Here is a 14,264-nt window from a genome sequence, read left to right as displayed (position 1 = left end):
TCAATCATAAAAAGTTACAATAGGTTTTTTTTTTTTTTGAAACTGAAATTTTTATTTTTCTTAAATAATATTTACGGGGAACAAACATTTAATAGAATGAATAGCGACACACTTTAAAATAATACAAATAGCGACACACATATAAATCATACAAATAGGGCAATAGCACAACAATTATACAATATACTTTAAATGATATTTGCGCCTAACAAACACTTATTAATACCAGTAACCCAATTATCAAGAAGAATCATATCTGTTTAGTGACAGTGACATTAAGACCATGTTTCATACGGAGAACGATAGAAGGGACTGCTTCAATCTTGTGACCTTCAGTGACCTTAAAGTCATAGTTTTGTATGATCTCCACAGCTACTATCTTCATCTGCAGGAGAGCCAAATGTTTACCCAAGCAAGCCCTCGGACCAGCATTAAAAGCCATGAACTTGTATGAAGGTTCATGTTTTAGCTCTCCACCTTTTGAAATCCATCTCTCTGGTTTAAAATCCAATGCGTCTTCACCCCATATAGATCTCATTCTTCCCAATGCATAAATACATATCACGATTTTAGAATTCGCTTCAACTTTGTGCCCGCTTGGAAGTACATCTGGCTTTGCAGGAGACTTATGGTTAAAGGGAAGTGGTGGATAGAGTCTCATTGTTTCGGACAATGCAGCATGTAGATACACGAGCTTCTCTAGATCTGTAGGATCATACTTAGTGTTGATCTCTTTCCGGATCTTGGACAAAACTTGAGGATGCATAGAGAGAAGCCAGAAGAACCAAGTGAGAGCTGAGCTTGTGGTGTCCCTTCCTGACAACACAAGACTGAAAGCAACATCTCTTATAAACGTATCGTTACTTGGTTTCAAGAGCCTATATTTGGTCGTGTCCACATTCATATAGTATGTTAACGCGTCCGCTGATTGCTTCCTTTCCCCGCGACTTATCTCCTCTCTTCTTGTGGATATGATCTTCGCAAACATACGGTTGACAGTCACCAAGGAAGACCTCATCTTCCTCTCGAGTCCAATACCCAACCAGTTTTGAAGCCTCCACAAGATGACCGGTTTGAAATGTCTATAATAGATCGCTTCTTCACCAGTTTCCGCAGCTTCACCGAACTCAACTTCGGGCATCTCGATGGATAGCGACATTGGGTCGTAACCAGTCATCAAAATCGAAGAAGTGTCAAACATGAATCTTTTGAACACATCTTGTAAGTCTATAACAATGTTTTCATGAGCAGCATTATCAAGAAAAGGAACAAGACCTTCCTTTAACTTACTTGTATTGCTACTTACTGACAGCTCCAGGAAATCTGGATGGTGAAACATGGCATGATTTGACTTCCTCAGATCCTCCCACAGCTCCAGATCAACACTTAAGATCCCGTCTCCCAAAACATCGAAGATCTTCTTGAACTCAGGTCCTTTGGGGTAATTCCCAAAGTTTAAGCTTAGTATGTGATGGATATTCCTTGGGTCGGCAGTGAATAGCATGTCCGTTCCACTAAGCCACGGGCCTTTGAAGAAAAAAGTTAAGTTGGTGGCCTCAAGAACTTCGAACGTCCACTCGAAGATACGAGGGATATGGGGGAGCATTCCTGGAAGCATCCCGAGGACAGGCCAGCTTTTGAGAATAGGCTGGCGGGGAGATTTCTTGTGGAGGAAGAAATGTTTGAATACTAGGAAAAAAAGGAATGCTGCGAAGACTTCAAGTAAGCCTATCATCCCCATTTTTAAACAAATGTATTTATGAGTATGGATACAAAAATCTTAGTTTAGTTGGTTTCCTATATATAGCCGATATTCAATTAAATGCAGAATGTTGGTGGGAAAATATGTTGCTGGCTGACCTGACTCAACTGACGGTGTCGGACCGAACTCTCAAACTCATTTACATTTTTGTCTTGAACAGTAACGCATAATTCAAAAATCATAGCTAACTAATCGGTAGTTCGGTACTATCTTTTTATCTAATTAAATTGAAACTTTTATTTCGGTTACGCTGGTAACAGTTGTGAAACAATACGTACATGTGTCTAAAATTAAATATAAATGTGGAAAGTGATACCCCATTAAGCTGAACTTTCTAAGCTGAACTTTCTAAATTATACTGTTCATTGCTTCATTTTTAAGCTGAACTTTCTAAACTATAAATTGGTTTTTAATTTTTGTTTGTTTTTACTTTTTGACAAAATAAACTATATTAATAAATATAACCCAATTAATTTTATTTATTTATTTATTATATAAATTTATTTAATTTATGATACTAAATATTTTAAAACATATATTAAATGAAAGATAACATTAAATTATTAATATAAAAGTGAAATACATGATTGATAACACCAAACTAAACATAAAATACTTAATACAACATAAAGTAACACTTAATATCTAGTATTGTTGTTGTTCTTATGTGTAATAATTTTATTATATGATAATGTTGAATCTATAATAACTGTGTTGGATTATTGTTAAAAATAAAATAGTTGGGTAAAACTAGTAAATATTAAAAAATACAAGATGTTATTAATAATTAATCATAAAGCGGACATGAAATATATTTGGAATATTTCTTTTACAAGAAATAAATGAAGCATACCATTGGAGAAGATGTGCTTCATATATCTGCTTCGTTTTGAATAAAGTGAACTTTTGAAGCATAAAATGAAGCCAACCATTGGAGATGTCTAAGACAAAATAATATTTTTTATTTATAAAGTTAGTTAAATAATTTTCAAAAAAATATTTAATTTCAAGTTGACAAACATAATTTCAAGAAAAAAATATTTGACCTCATTTTTATAACAAACTAAGAATTAATTTAATATTATAAATGATTAAATAATTATTATTATAAATCTAATCATATCGATAGAATTTTATCTAACAATAACTCAATTTCTATTTTTTAGTGAATCAACATGAAAATCTATCTTGCTCCCAAAATTTAAATCTAGAATAAATCAAAAGAAACATATTAAACTTATAATATATATAGTGCTACTTGGATAAGGCTCAATTTCAAAGGTCTGAAGATCATGGAAGAACCAACTAGATAATGGGTCAAGGCATGTCCTAATGTACTTTATGGAAAGCTAATAAACTTGATCCACAAGGCATTGAACCGAGAAAAGGTATGGGCACTGGTACCGCCTTTATCAAGCATGGACTTTGAACAAGCATGGACGACCAATAAGCAACCTCCTTGATCAGGAAATGAGCCAGGGAAACATGTAAGGACTGGAAATGAAATTCATAAGCAGGCATGGTCTAGAGATGGACTAGTCTAGCCGAAATGGTTGAGAATTAGAAATGGAAGTTGAAGATCCAAAGTTGAAAATAGTGCATTTTCATCAACCAAATGGGTCTAGAAGAACAATGTCCAGACAAGAGTTGAAGTGGAACGAGCCCAATAAATTGTTGGTCGAAAAAGGTCTTTATCGACTTAAAAAGTGGAAGGACAACCAACTTGGTTTATGATTGGCTTAAAATATTAGCCACGACCATATTGGTCTATTTTAAATGTATTTGGTTTATTATATATTTAAACCCGTTAGAACTAGATTTGGTTCTCTTAAACCAATTAGAAATAGGATTATGATCCGGTCATGGCCCTTTGAAAGAAAAAGTTAGATTGGTGGCCTCAAGAACTTCGAAGGTCTGGTCGAAGATATGAGAAGTTAGAAATAGAACTTCTTGAGAACTGGTTGGCCGTGGGATTTCTTGTGGAGGAAGGAACAGTTGAATACAATGAAAAAATGAAAGCTACGAAACACTATTGATACAATAATCTTCGTTAAGTTGTTTGCTACTCTTTCTATTTCGCTAAGTTAGATGTTTTAGAAAAAAATTATTTCACAAAAATAGGCTTTTTGTATTTTCTATTAAAAATGTGATTTTCAAGAAAATTAATTGACTTATTGAATTATTATTGGTTAAAAATTATAGAAAATTGAAAATTACATAAAACAATACATTTATTATAGTGATTTAATGTGTTTTCTTAATATGTGTGAAAACATTAAAAAATATCTTTATGAAACGGATGGAGTTTATACTAACCTAGATTCAATTAAATGCAGAAAGTTGGTTGGAAATTGTTCATGGCTGATCTAGCTCAACTGACCGGATCGGACCAAACCCCTCAAACTCATTTACTGTGTTTGTCTTAAACTGAGTGCCACATGATCTAGATTCTAGACCGGATCAAATTGTTAATCTATATTTGTGAAATATTATAGTTTATATATTTATAAATTTATGTATTGCATAATTATTTTGAATATAATTTAATATTAAATAAATATTTTCAAATTTGGTTAGATGGACAGTCTAAAATAGAAACGGAAGAATCATCGCTTAATCTGTGCATCATGTAATACAGGTGCGGTCACATGCAAATCCAATACCAAGTGATTCAAGTAAAGATAGAACAATACGCAGCTCTCCTGTTTTATTTTCAAAACGTATTAGAGGCTCAATAGCAATATTTTAAGATAAAAGCATGCATACCCTAGTTTTGAATCTCTCTCGGGCACAGAATCTAAGGCGCCGTTTTTGCTAGCTTTCTCCGATGCTGGCAGCGGCTTGGCTCTCCGGCGTCGACGCTGTTCAACTCCATTCATTACTTTTTTCATCGTTCACTCCATCTCCGCTGTTTTATTTAGTCTGGTTCCCTTTTATTCTGCTCCGTATCTTCTTCCCTCCTCGACAATACCAATTCGTTTAGGCTCGCTCTGGTTGTACTCAAGCACCATCACAATATTCACCTTCATCTCTGCCGCTCGCTGTCTCCACCCACTGCGCTCCCGGAATGCCATCTCCACCCACCGCATTCGTCACCGTTTTTCTTCCTCCGTTAGGACTGTTAAAGCTCCAACACCAGATCTATCACTCCCGCTAACTGCTCTGACCATCGACCGTGGCCCTCCTGTTGGTCACCGCAACGTACCCACCACCGGCGTAAACTTTGACATGCGCGCTTCTACCGTCTACAAATCAGGAAGCTCCGATATAGCTATGGCCTTTGCTTGTGATTGTGTTTGGTTGGGCCAAGCCCATATTCTGGCTTATGAGAGCCCTATTTCAAATCCAGTTCAGCTAACATTTACATTTATTGTACGGGAGCTGTGTCTTCGCCACCTCTCCACTTCCACTCCGCCTCTTGACATCACCGGCTTCCTCGCCTCGTCCCCTGTTTTACCCACCCCTTTCCTCTTTGCCGTATCTACTATGCAAGAATGTGGATTCGCCAGATTTGATCACTATGTCATCGCTGCGTCTCTATCACACTATGTTTGTTTCAAACATGACGGTTCTTCACAGAGTCGTATATGCGGCTAAAGAACTATTGTGCAAGATTGTTTTCTTGCCAGATCTACTAGCTACTCCATTATTGTTGTGCCTCCATCACATTACGCCGTCTCAATCGACGGTTCTGTAAGTCAACTATGTGACCTTCAAACCGGAGCTATTTTCTTTATCGTAGGTTCTCGGAAGTCTTGCTCATGTTGTACCCTACTCAACAGGTCTTCATTGGCGCGTTGAGATCCTTTTTCATCAGATCCATGATCTTATTGTCTGCAGAAGCGTTAACGACGGGTTGTCGGCCAGATCTACGCATGATGCCGTCACCGCCTCTATCTCGAGTCAAACTCGTGTCTCCGTCACCTCCCCTCTACACGGTCTGATCTCTGTCAGTGCAAACCACTGCCACCGTCCCTCAAGCTGTTGTGACGACTTTCACTTTCCGGCTGGAGAGGGCTTCCACCTTCTCTGGCGAACTTTTAGAGTCCTGCCCGCGACAGCCTCTGGTCCCTCCAGCGATCCAGGCATCTTCACAGACAGGTTTCAACCATTTTTAAAATCGATTTGTTGGGTTCTTCAAAGTCGATTTTCAATGTTTGTGTGTTCCTTCGAACGTGGGCTTTAGGGCTACAAGTGAAGCTTCTCTTTGGGTTTCTTCTCTGTTTAGCCACATCTATCTTTCGTCTTGTCTTAGTTTTTTTCGTCTACCAGTTTACCGTTGAGTTTTCCTTCGGTTATAACTGACTTAGCCCATTGAACCTTTAATATAAGCATTTGGTTGTTCAAAAAAGGCATGAATGTTTCAAAAAAAAAAAGAAAAAAAAATATATATATATATATATATAATAAGATCAAATTGCATTTATATTTTGAAAATGAGGTTGTTTCTTCCTATCAAAGTCTATCTTATCATAAGCATTTTTACTCCTAAGCATGATTGAGTCTTTTGTTAGCTTTAAGGGATACTGCAAGCTCATCATTCACTTGGTTCTTCTGGCTTCTCTCAAAACATCCTCAAGTTATGACCAAGATCCGACATGAAACCGACACAAAGTTTTATCCTACTGATCTAGAGAAGCTGGTTTTTCTACACCACGCTGAATTGTCTGAATGATAGCTTTAATCCGTATGATTCCACTATTGAATCAAATCACCATTCATAAAACAATGATTTGTAGCTCAGATGTAGAAGATCTTGATTTAAGAATGATCTTCAAACCTAATGAACAAACAAAACTTTGATCCGCGCGAACATTTGTTTTATTTTTTATAAATCAAATATAATTGGTTATCTTTTTCAAATGTATCTATAGGATGCTTGTATTCATTCAGATTCAGGTATCCACTTGGGTTTGGTTCGGATCTATATGGATTTCAAATTTTTTAGTTGAAGATTTCAACCATATTCATGTATTTATAAATTTCAGTCCAGGTTCAGTTCGGATTCAGATAATCCGTTTAAATTATTTTTGAAGGGTTTAAAATTCATATATACTTTAATTTTCTCAAAATGTATAAAAAATTTAATATATAATATATAAATTCTAATAATATACTTTAATTTTTTCGAAATATAAAAATAAATTAATATATAAAATATCATAAGGCTTTTAATCACACACATGTGCTTGGATATTCCTAGTATGTGCAATTACATCGTATTTATACAAAATTTTAACCAAAAGGAATTCAAAATAATGGTGAGTCGCGAAAAAGATAATATGAAAGCACTACTGATTAAGGTTGTTAATAGGAATCTTTGTATATGATTTACATTTTGTTAATTGCATACCTATAAATAGGAATTATATTTTGTTAGGTGAAATGTGTTCGGTCGGGTAGGGTCTAGTGCGAATCAATTAATTAATATGAGATGGGTATATATATTAATCATGTGCTTGTTTTGTGTTGTTGTATCATAGTCTAGTGGTTAGAGGCGTTGACTAAATACAAATAGACCCGGGTTTAAATGTGCGTTTGCGCCCAATTTGTCAATTTTTGTAAAAATAATTAGGTTAAATGATTTAGGAAATGACAAAATTAACCTTATCTTCAACCTCCCACTGCGATTTCTGTGTAACATCCAGCCGCTCTTTTATTTTTTTTCTCGGTTTCACAGATTTTCTCATTATTCTTGTAAGTTTTAAAGAGAATACATCAAATCTAAGACACATGTGCGATATTAAACATTAAAACCATGAAAACATTGAGTACTTTCATCTTCCGATTTACTGGCCTATTATCAGCAATCCGCCAAGGATGTAGTATGATTTGCGTGTTTCCGGTGATTAGCGGGCTTCCTAGCCCGCGTTTTTGAACAATGGATCAATAATGGAGCACTCAATGGTAGGCATGATGCATGAAGCATAGATTGGATATTTGGAGATTTTTCAAATGTTGTAAAAAGTTATGATAGGTTAAGGTTATAATGATGATCTATTAATAAATAAATTAAATTGAGGTGGTTTGATAATTTAATACAAATGGTCTAAGTCAGTGGCATGCAATAATAATTATTGCTGAAAAAAGTCAGGGTTAAATTCAAAATGTACTTCAGTTTTAATAGTTTAGATTCTCCTAGCAATCACAAAGGAGAAAGAAATTTCAGAGTCTAGAGAAAGAAGAATAACAAACTATTCCATGATTTTAGAATGAAAGAGTACTTGTTTATATTCTTACTATGTGTTTTGTCCATCTATGCGAGAATAACCATCTGACAGTTACTTATTAGTATATGTTTTACTAATTCAAACACTATCATGATAATTCTTTTTTGTTTTTAAAAAGTTTAAGCAAAAATAATATTATTTATATATAAAATATCAAAATATATAATCATTATTGCATTTTTAAAAAACAATCACATATTAAAAATATTTAAAAAAATTCTTTATACGCTACATTCATTATTAATAAAAAATTAAAATCACTCAGTATTCAATGTTGTATTATATAATATTAAAATTTTTACTTGATAAATATTTAATCATGCATCTTTCTGTTTTTAATATTTTATTTTATGAATAAAATATCTTATTTTGGATAACAAAAAAATATAGTAATTATCTTTTAAATTATAAAATACATTTTTATTTTTGGTTGTTTTTGATATCAATTATCTAATCTAATGAATTCAAAATTCATTTTTAATTTTTGGCCAATTATTATTATATTAATTTTATAATTAACAATATAATATTATTAATAAATTTAGTATAAAATAAAATACTTTGAGAGCTTGGATCTCTCTCTCTCTCTCTCTCTCTCTCTCTCTCTCTCTCTCTCTCTCTCTCTCTCTCTCTTCATATGATGTGTCCTGATGTGGCTTCAATAGTCCATGTATCAAATCCTCCCGGTTTTAAAAACTTCTCTAAAAACCTATACCACATGCAAGTAGGGGTGTCAAAATGAGCTAGCTCGCTCAACTCAGCTCAGCTCACAGTGAGCTCGGTTCTTTCATGAGCTAGCTCAGCTCAACTCATTTATTATATGAGATTCAATATGTAAACTCGAACTCATATCATCTAGATCATGAGTTAAATGAGCTAACTCGTGATCTAAATAAAAATAATAATTATAAAATAAAATAGTGATAGAATAACTTCTATATTATTGTTCAAAATTTAAATATTAAAAAATCCAAAACATAAATATTAAACACTAAATAAAAACCAATACAAGACAAAAATTAAAAGACAACACCTAATATAAATTAAACTAAAGCAAAACCAATGATCCAAATCCTTATTCTTCGTGAGAGTCTTGAGATAATTTATCTTCAATGTCTTATATGTATGTTTTACATTTTAATTTTAGAAGACAAATATGATTAATATAGATATTATCTTCTTATAAGATTTGGTTTGACATTTTAATTTTAGAAGGCATATATGATAGATATAGAAATTATCTATTTTTTATATAAAAAAATAGAAGTTATCCAAATATAGTATATATAAATATATTATATATAATTGTAAGTATAAAAATGAACAAGCTCATGAGCCAGTTCATGTTCATCAAAGATCATTCATATAACTCGTGATCTAATTTAAACTCGATCACTAAACTCATTTATTAAATGAATTTAAAATATAGAGATCATGTTCATGAATAAAAAAGCTGAACTGAGTTAGATAATGAGCTATAGCTCATTTTGACACTCCTGCATGCAAGGTTTATACTTGCTGAAATGCTATATGCAAAAGCCAAGTTCCTTGATATCCTCTCGTTTTATGACCATGGCAAAACTAGCCTTTCTGAAATCATTATGGATGGAACCTGCACCTTCAAGACTGACGTCTTATTTCCAGCACTTCACCTCATCAGGTCATTTATATATGGTTGCGTCGTCGACAGAGCCGTGCTCAGGCTTCTTTTGGCCAAAAGGCTATTTTTGAAAAACAAACTTTTAATATAAAAATAAAATGATTGAAGTTATAAATACAGTATATATTTTTTATATAAAATATATATCGCAATATTTTATTATTTATGAAGATATGATAACAATAAAAAAAATCAATCATCATATCATTTCCTGTTTTATAAAAAAACTCCACTAGAATTATTTAAATATACATATAAATTTATGATAATTTGCATATTTTTACTATATCTATATTGTGTAGTAAATTTATAATCTGAAATAGTTTAAAGTATAAAATGAATATAGAAAATGAATTAGTAAATGATGTAAACATTAAAAGAATTTCAAAGAGGAAAATATTTATATAAAATAGTATTACACATATAAACTAATGTATTCTGGCGGTTTCTATTTTGATGAAAAAGGATTTGCAGTCGACGTACTGCTTATTCGAAGGAATGTTCAGGCGGTTTCTATTCAGCGGTGGCCGTCATCACTTTTGTTCTCTCTACCGTGGATTTAGGGTTTCAAGATCCAATCCCAATTTTGGTAAACCGGTGCTCACCTTGGTGGTTCTATTTTTAATTTTTAGTTTCTTTTTAATTTCTAGTTGTTGTAAGTCGAAAAAAATGACAAAAAAAATATATGAAAACTTTTTAGAAAAAAAAAACAATTTGATGGAAAATGCGGAGCCTGAGAGGCTGAGACCAGTGCCTTTTCTCGTTGCTATATCATCGAGGAATATATGACAAACTCTTCAAAAACTCCACTGTAAGGCTTCATGGTAACACAACCATGTTCATTATATTTCTCATCAATTTTAAGAATGAATAATAAAGAAAAATTCTTTAGATATCATTTTTCAAGTTTTTGTCACAAAAATAGTTCTCAATGAAGATAATAACCAAAATAAGTTTTATTAAAGAATAAAAATACATTTTTACCCTAGAGCTAACTAATTTATATTTAGGGTTAAGTGTTAAGGAGTGAGATTTTGGGGATATGGTTTCAAATTTAAGAAAATAAAAAATAAATATTAAAATTTTCAAAATAAAAAAAATATTTAGGTTATTTCTTTTTTGAGAGTTATTTTGTAACAAAAATTTTGAAAAGACTATTTGAGAGTTATTAACCATATTGTTGAACCTCTCTCTAAAATCCTCTGCCTTCTCTCTAGAAGTTTCTTCTCTTGATCTCGCCAGTTTCGCCGGCTCCGGTTGCTTCCACAGAGCCGGAGCCGGTCTTTATTTTTATTTCTATCTTAGTTTCTCGGGTTAGATCTTCTAGTCTTGTTCTCGTTACTCTCGACGGATAGTTTCCAGATCTTCAATCTGATCTTTTCCGGAAGGGATGAGCGGTTCGGTTGATCTATCTAATTGATCTATCTAGTCGAAGTGGGTTGGATATTAGTATCCTACAGATCTGGTTTTGTCTTATAACCTTATGTGTAGTTTAATTGATTTGCATGTTGATTTTAAGCTGTCTTTGGCTCATTCTGGGTCTCGATCTGCGACCTTCTCAGTCTCTTGAGCATGGTTGTTCCTGGTTATGAGTAGTTTCACTCCTTGTCATTTACTTAAAAGATTCGATCGAGATCTTCTCTTCAGTTTAGCTTCTTTATGGCGTGTCAATCCATTTCCGCCATCGATTTCCAGTTGATGACTCATGAACATGTCGTGTTCTGTCTTCTGGAGCTTGAAGCTATGGTCTTTCATTTGCATGGGCTATTCACCATAGGAGGATTCGCAAACCAGAGGTTTTAGTCATGGATGGCAGTCTCGCTTTGCCTTGTTCAAAGAAGCTCTATTTATCATCATGCTTTATTGTTCACGTTTAGGTGAAGGTTTATTTTGATCTGTTTACCCACTTCTTCTATTTTAGATTGGTTCTGGTAATTATCCTTTTAGTCTTCCCGTGTGTGGGACTTTGCCTCTCCTTTGTTGGAGCTTTAGTTTCCGGAGGTTTGAAGAACTTGCCGGACTGTAATCCAAAAATGAATCCTACCTATGTAATATTTTGTTAATATAATCAGTGTTTAAAAAAAAAGACTATTTGAGAGTTTTGCCAAATAATAAATAACAAATACTATTTTTTCTTCATGGTAACTACAACTGTAAAATAAATGAAAAAACACTTTGAATCAACTATTTCTAATCAAAATTTAGGTATTTAAATTAGTAATATATTCGCAGACGGTGGATCTAAATGTTTTTTTTTTCAAAATGCAAATTTAAAATAACGAAAAGAAGTTATGTACCTAAATTAAACATAAGCTATACAAAAAAAATAAAATAAAAATTATTTAAATTAATTATAATTTCTATTATATATGTTTTTGTAATCAAAAAATAATCTCGCATTTTGAAGCATAAGATCAAAATATAATTCATTCTATTCATCATCAAATTTGAAAATGAACAATAAATAACCTATATTTTCTTCCGATAATTTTGTAATCTTCGTTCTTTTCTTTTTCATTTTTATAATTCTTTTAATGGTTATTCTCTAGTTCAATCCTAAAAGCTAATCTGGACAGAAACCAAAGTAAAATATGTGCTGAACTTTGGCAATATCAATTATAAATTTTATATTTTATTTAATATTTTAAAATCAAATTTGCGGGGAACAAACATAGTAATAGAAATAGAGACACACTTATAAATAATACAAATAACACAACTACAAATATTACTTTAGATGACATTTGCGCCGAACAAACACATAAATACTAGTAATCCAATTATCAATAAGAATCACATCTTCTTAGTGACTGTGACACTAAGACCATTTTTCATACGGAGAACGATAGAAGGCACTGCTTCAATCTTGTGACCTTCAGTGACCTTAAAGTCATAGTTTTGTATGATCTCTACAGCTACTATTTTCATCTGCGGGAGAGCCAAATGTTTACCCAAGCAAGCTCTCGGACCAGCATTAAAAGCCATGAACTTGTATGAAGGTTCATGTTTTAGCTCTCCACTTTCTGAAATCCATCTCTCCGGTTTAAAATCCAATGCGTCTTCTCCCCATACAGATCTCATTCTACCCAATGCGTAGATACAGATCACAATCTTTGATTCTGCTTTAACTTTGTGGCCGCTTGGAAGCACATCTGACTTTAAAGGAGACTTGTGGTTAAAGGGAACCGGTGGGTAAAGTCTCATTGTTTCGTTCAACGTAGCATGTAGATACACGAGCTTCTCTAGATCTGTCGGATCAAACTTTGTGTTGATCTCTTGTCGGATTTTGGTCATTACACGAGGATGCTTAGAAAGAAGCCAGAAGAACCAAGTGAGAACTGAACTTGTCGTGTCCCTTCCTGCCAACAATAAACTGAAAGCAACGTCTCGTATAAACGTATCATTACTAGGTTTCAAGAGCTTATATTTTGTCGTGTCCACATTTATATAATACGTTAGCGCGTCCATTAATTGCTCGCCTTCGCCGCGACTTATCTCCTCTCTTCTTGTGGATATGATCTTCGCAAACATACGGTTGACAGTCACTAAGGAAGACCTCATCTTCCTCTCGAGTCCAATACCCAACCAGTTTTGAAGCCTCCACAAGATGACCGGTTTGAAATGTCTATAATAGATCGCTTCTTCACCGGTTTCCGTAGCTTCACCGTACTCAACTTCGGGCATCTCGGTGGATAGTGACATTGGGTCGAAACCAGTCAACGAAATCGAAGAAGTATCAAACATGAATCTCTTGAATACATCTTGTAAGTCTATGACAATGTTTTCATGAGCAGCATTATCAAGAAAAGGAACAAGACCTTCCTTTAACTTGAGTGTATTGCTACTTGCTGAGAGCTTCAAGAAATCTGGATGATGAAAGATGGCGTGATTTGACTTCCTCAGATCCTCCCACAGCTCCAGATCAGCACTTAAGATCCCGTCTCCCAAAACATCGAAGATCTTCTTGAACTCAGGTCCTTTGGGGTAATTCCCAAAGTTTAAGCTTAGTATGTGATGGATATTCCTTGGGTCGGCCGTGAATAGCATGTCCGTTCCACTAAGCCATGGGCCTTTGAAAAAAAAAGTTAAGTTGGTGGCCTCAAGAACTTCGAACGTCCACTCGAAGATACGAGGGATATGGGGGAGCATTCCTGGAAGCATCCCGAGGACAGGCCAGCTTTTGAGAATAGGCTGGCCGGGAGATTTCTTGGGGAGGAAGAAATGTTTGAATACTAGGAAAAAAAGGAATGCTGCGAAGACTTCAAGTAAGCCTATCATCGCCATTTTTAAACAAATGTATTTATGAATATGGATACAAAAATCTTAGTTTAGTTGGTTTCCTATATATAGCCGATATTCAATTAAATGCAGAATGTTGGTGGGAAAATATGTTGCTGGCTGACCTGACTCAACTGACGGGATCGGACCGAACCTCTCAAACTCATTTACATTTTTGCCTTGAACAGTAACGCATAATTCAAAAATCATAGCTACCCAATCGGTACTATCTGTTTATCTAATTAAATTGAAGCTTTTATTTCTGTTAAGTTGGTAACAGTTGTGAAACAATACGTACATTTGTCTAAAATTAGAAATAAATGTGGATAGTGAT

At 33.8% G+C, this 14,264-nt stretch overlaps 2 protein-coding genes across 2 annotated transcripts; both read right to left on the bottom strand.

The window, feature by feature from the left end:
- Nucleotides 1-119: 119 nt before the first annotated feature.
- Nucleotides 120-1,781, bottom strand: LOC103838647 (alkane hydroxylase MAH1-like). Its single transcript, XM_009115096.3, has one exon. The coding sequence runs from the start codon at nucleotides 1,739-1,741 to the stop codon at nucleotides 251-253; it is 1,491 nt and encodes a 496-aa protein (XP_009113344.2). The 5' UTR covers nucleotides 1,742-1,781; the 3' UTR covers nucleotides 120-250.
- Nucleotides 1,782-12,264: 10,483 nt separating this feature from the next.
- LOC103838648 (alkane hydroxylase MAH1-like) lies at nucleotides 12,265-13,984 on the bottom strand. The gene has a single exon (XM_009115097.2). It carries the CDS (start codon nucleotides 13,934-13,936, stop codon nucleotides 12,446-12,448), a length of 1,491 nt encoding a protein of 496 aa, XP_009113345.1. The 5' UTR covers nucleotides 13,937-13,984; the 3' UTR covers nucleotides 12,265-12,445.
- Nucleotides 13,985-14,264: the final 280 nt, after the last annotated feature.

This window comes from Brassica rapa, chromosome A09, assembly GCF_000309985.2.
Source record: "Brassica rapa cultivar Chiifu-401-42 chromosome A09, CAAS_Brap_v3.01, whole genome shotgun sequence".
NCBI classification, from domain to species: domain Eukaryota; kingdom Viridiplantae; phylum Streptophyta; class Magnoliopsida; order Brassicales; family Brassicaceae; genus Brassica; species Brassica rapa.
This window is presented reverse-complemented; position numbering and strand designations above follow the sequence as displayed.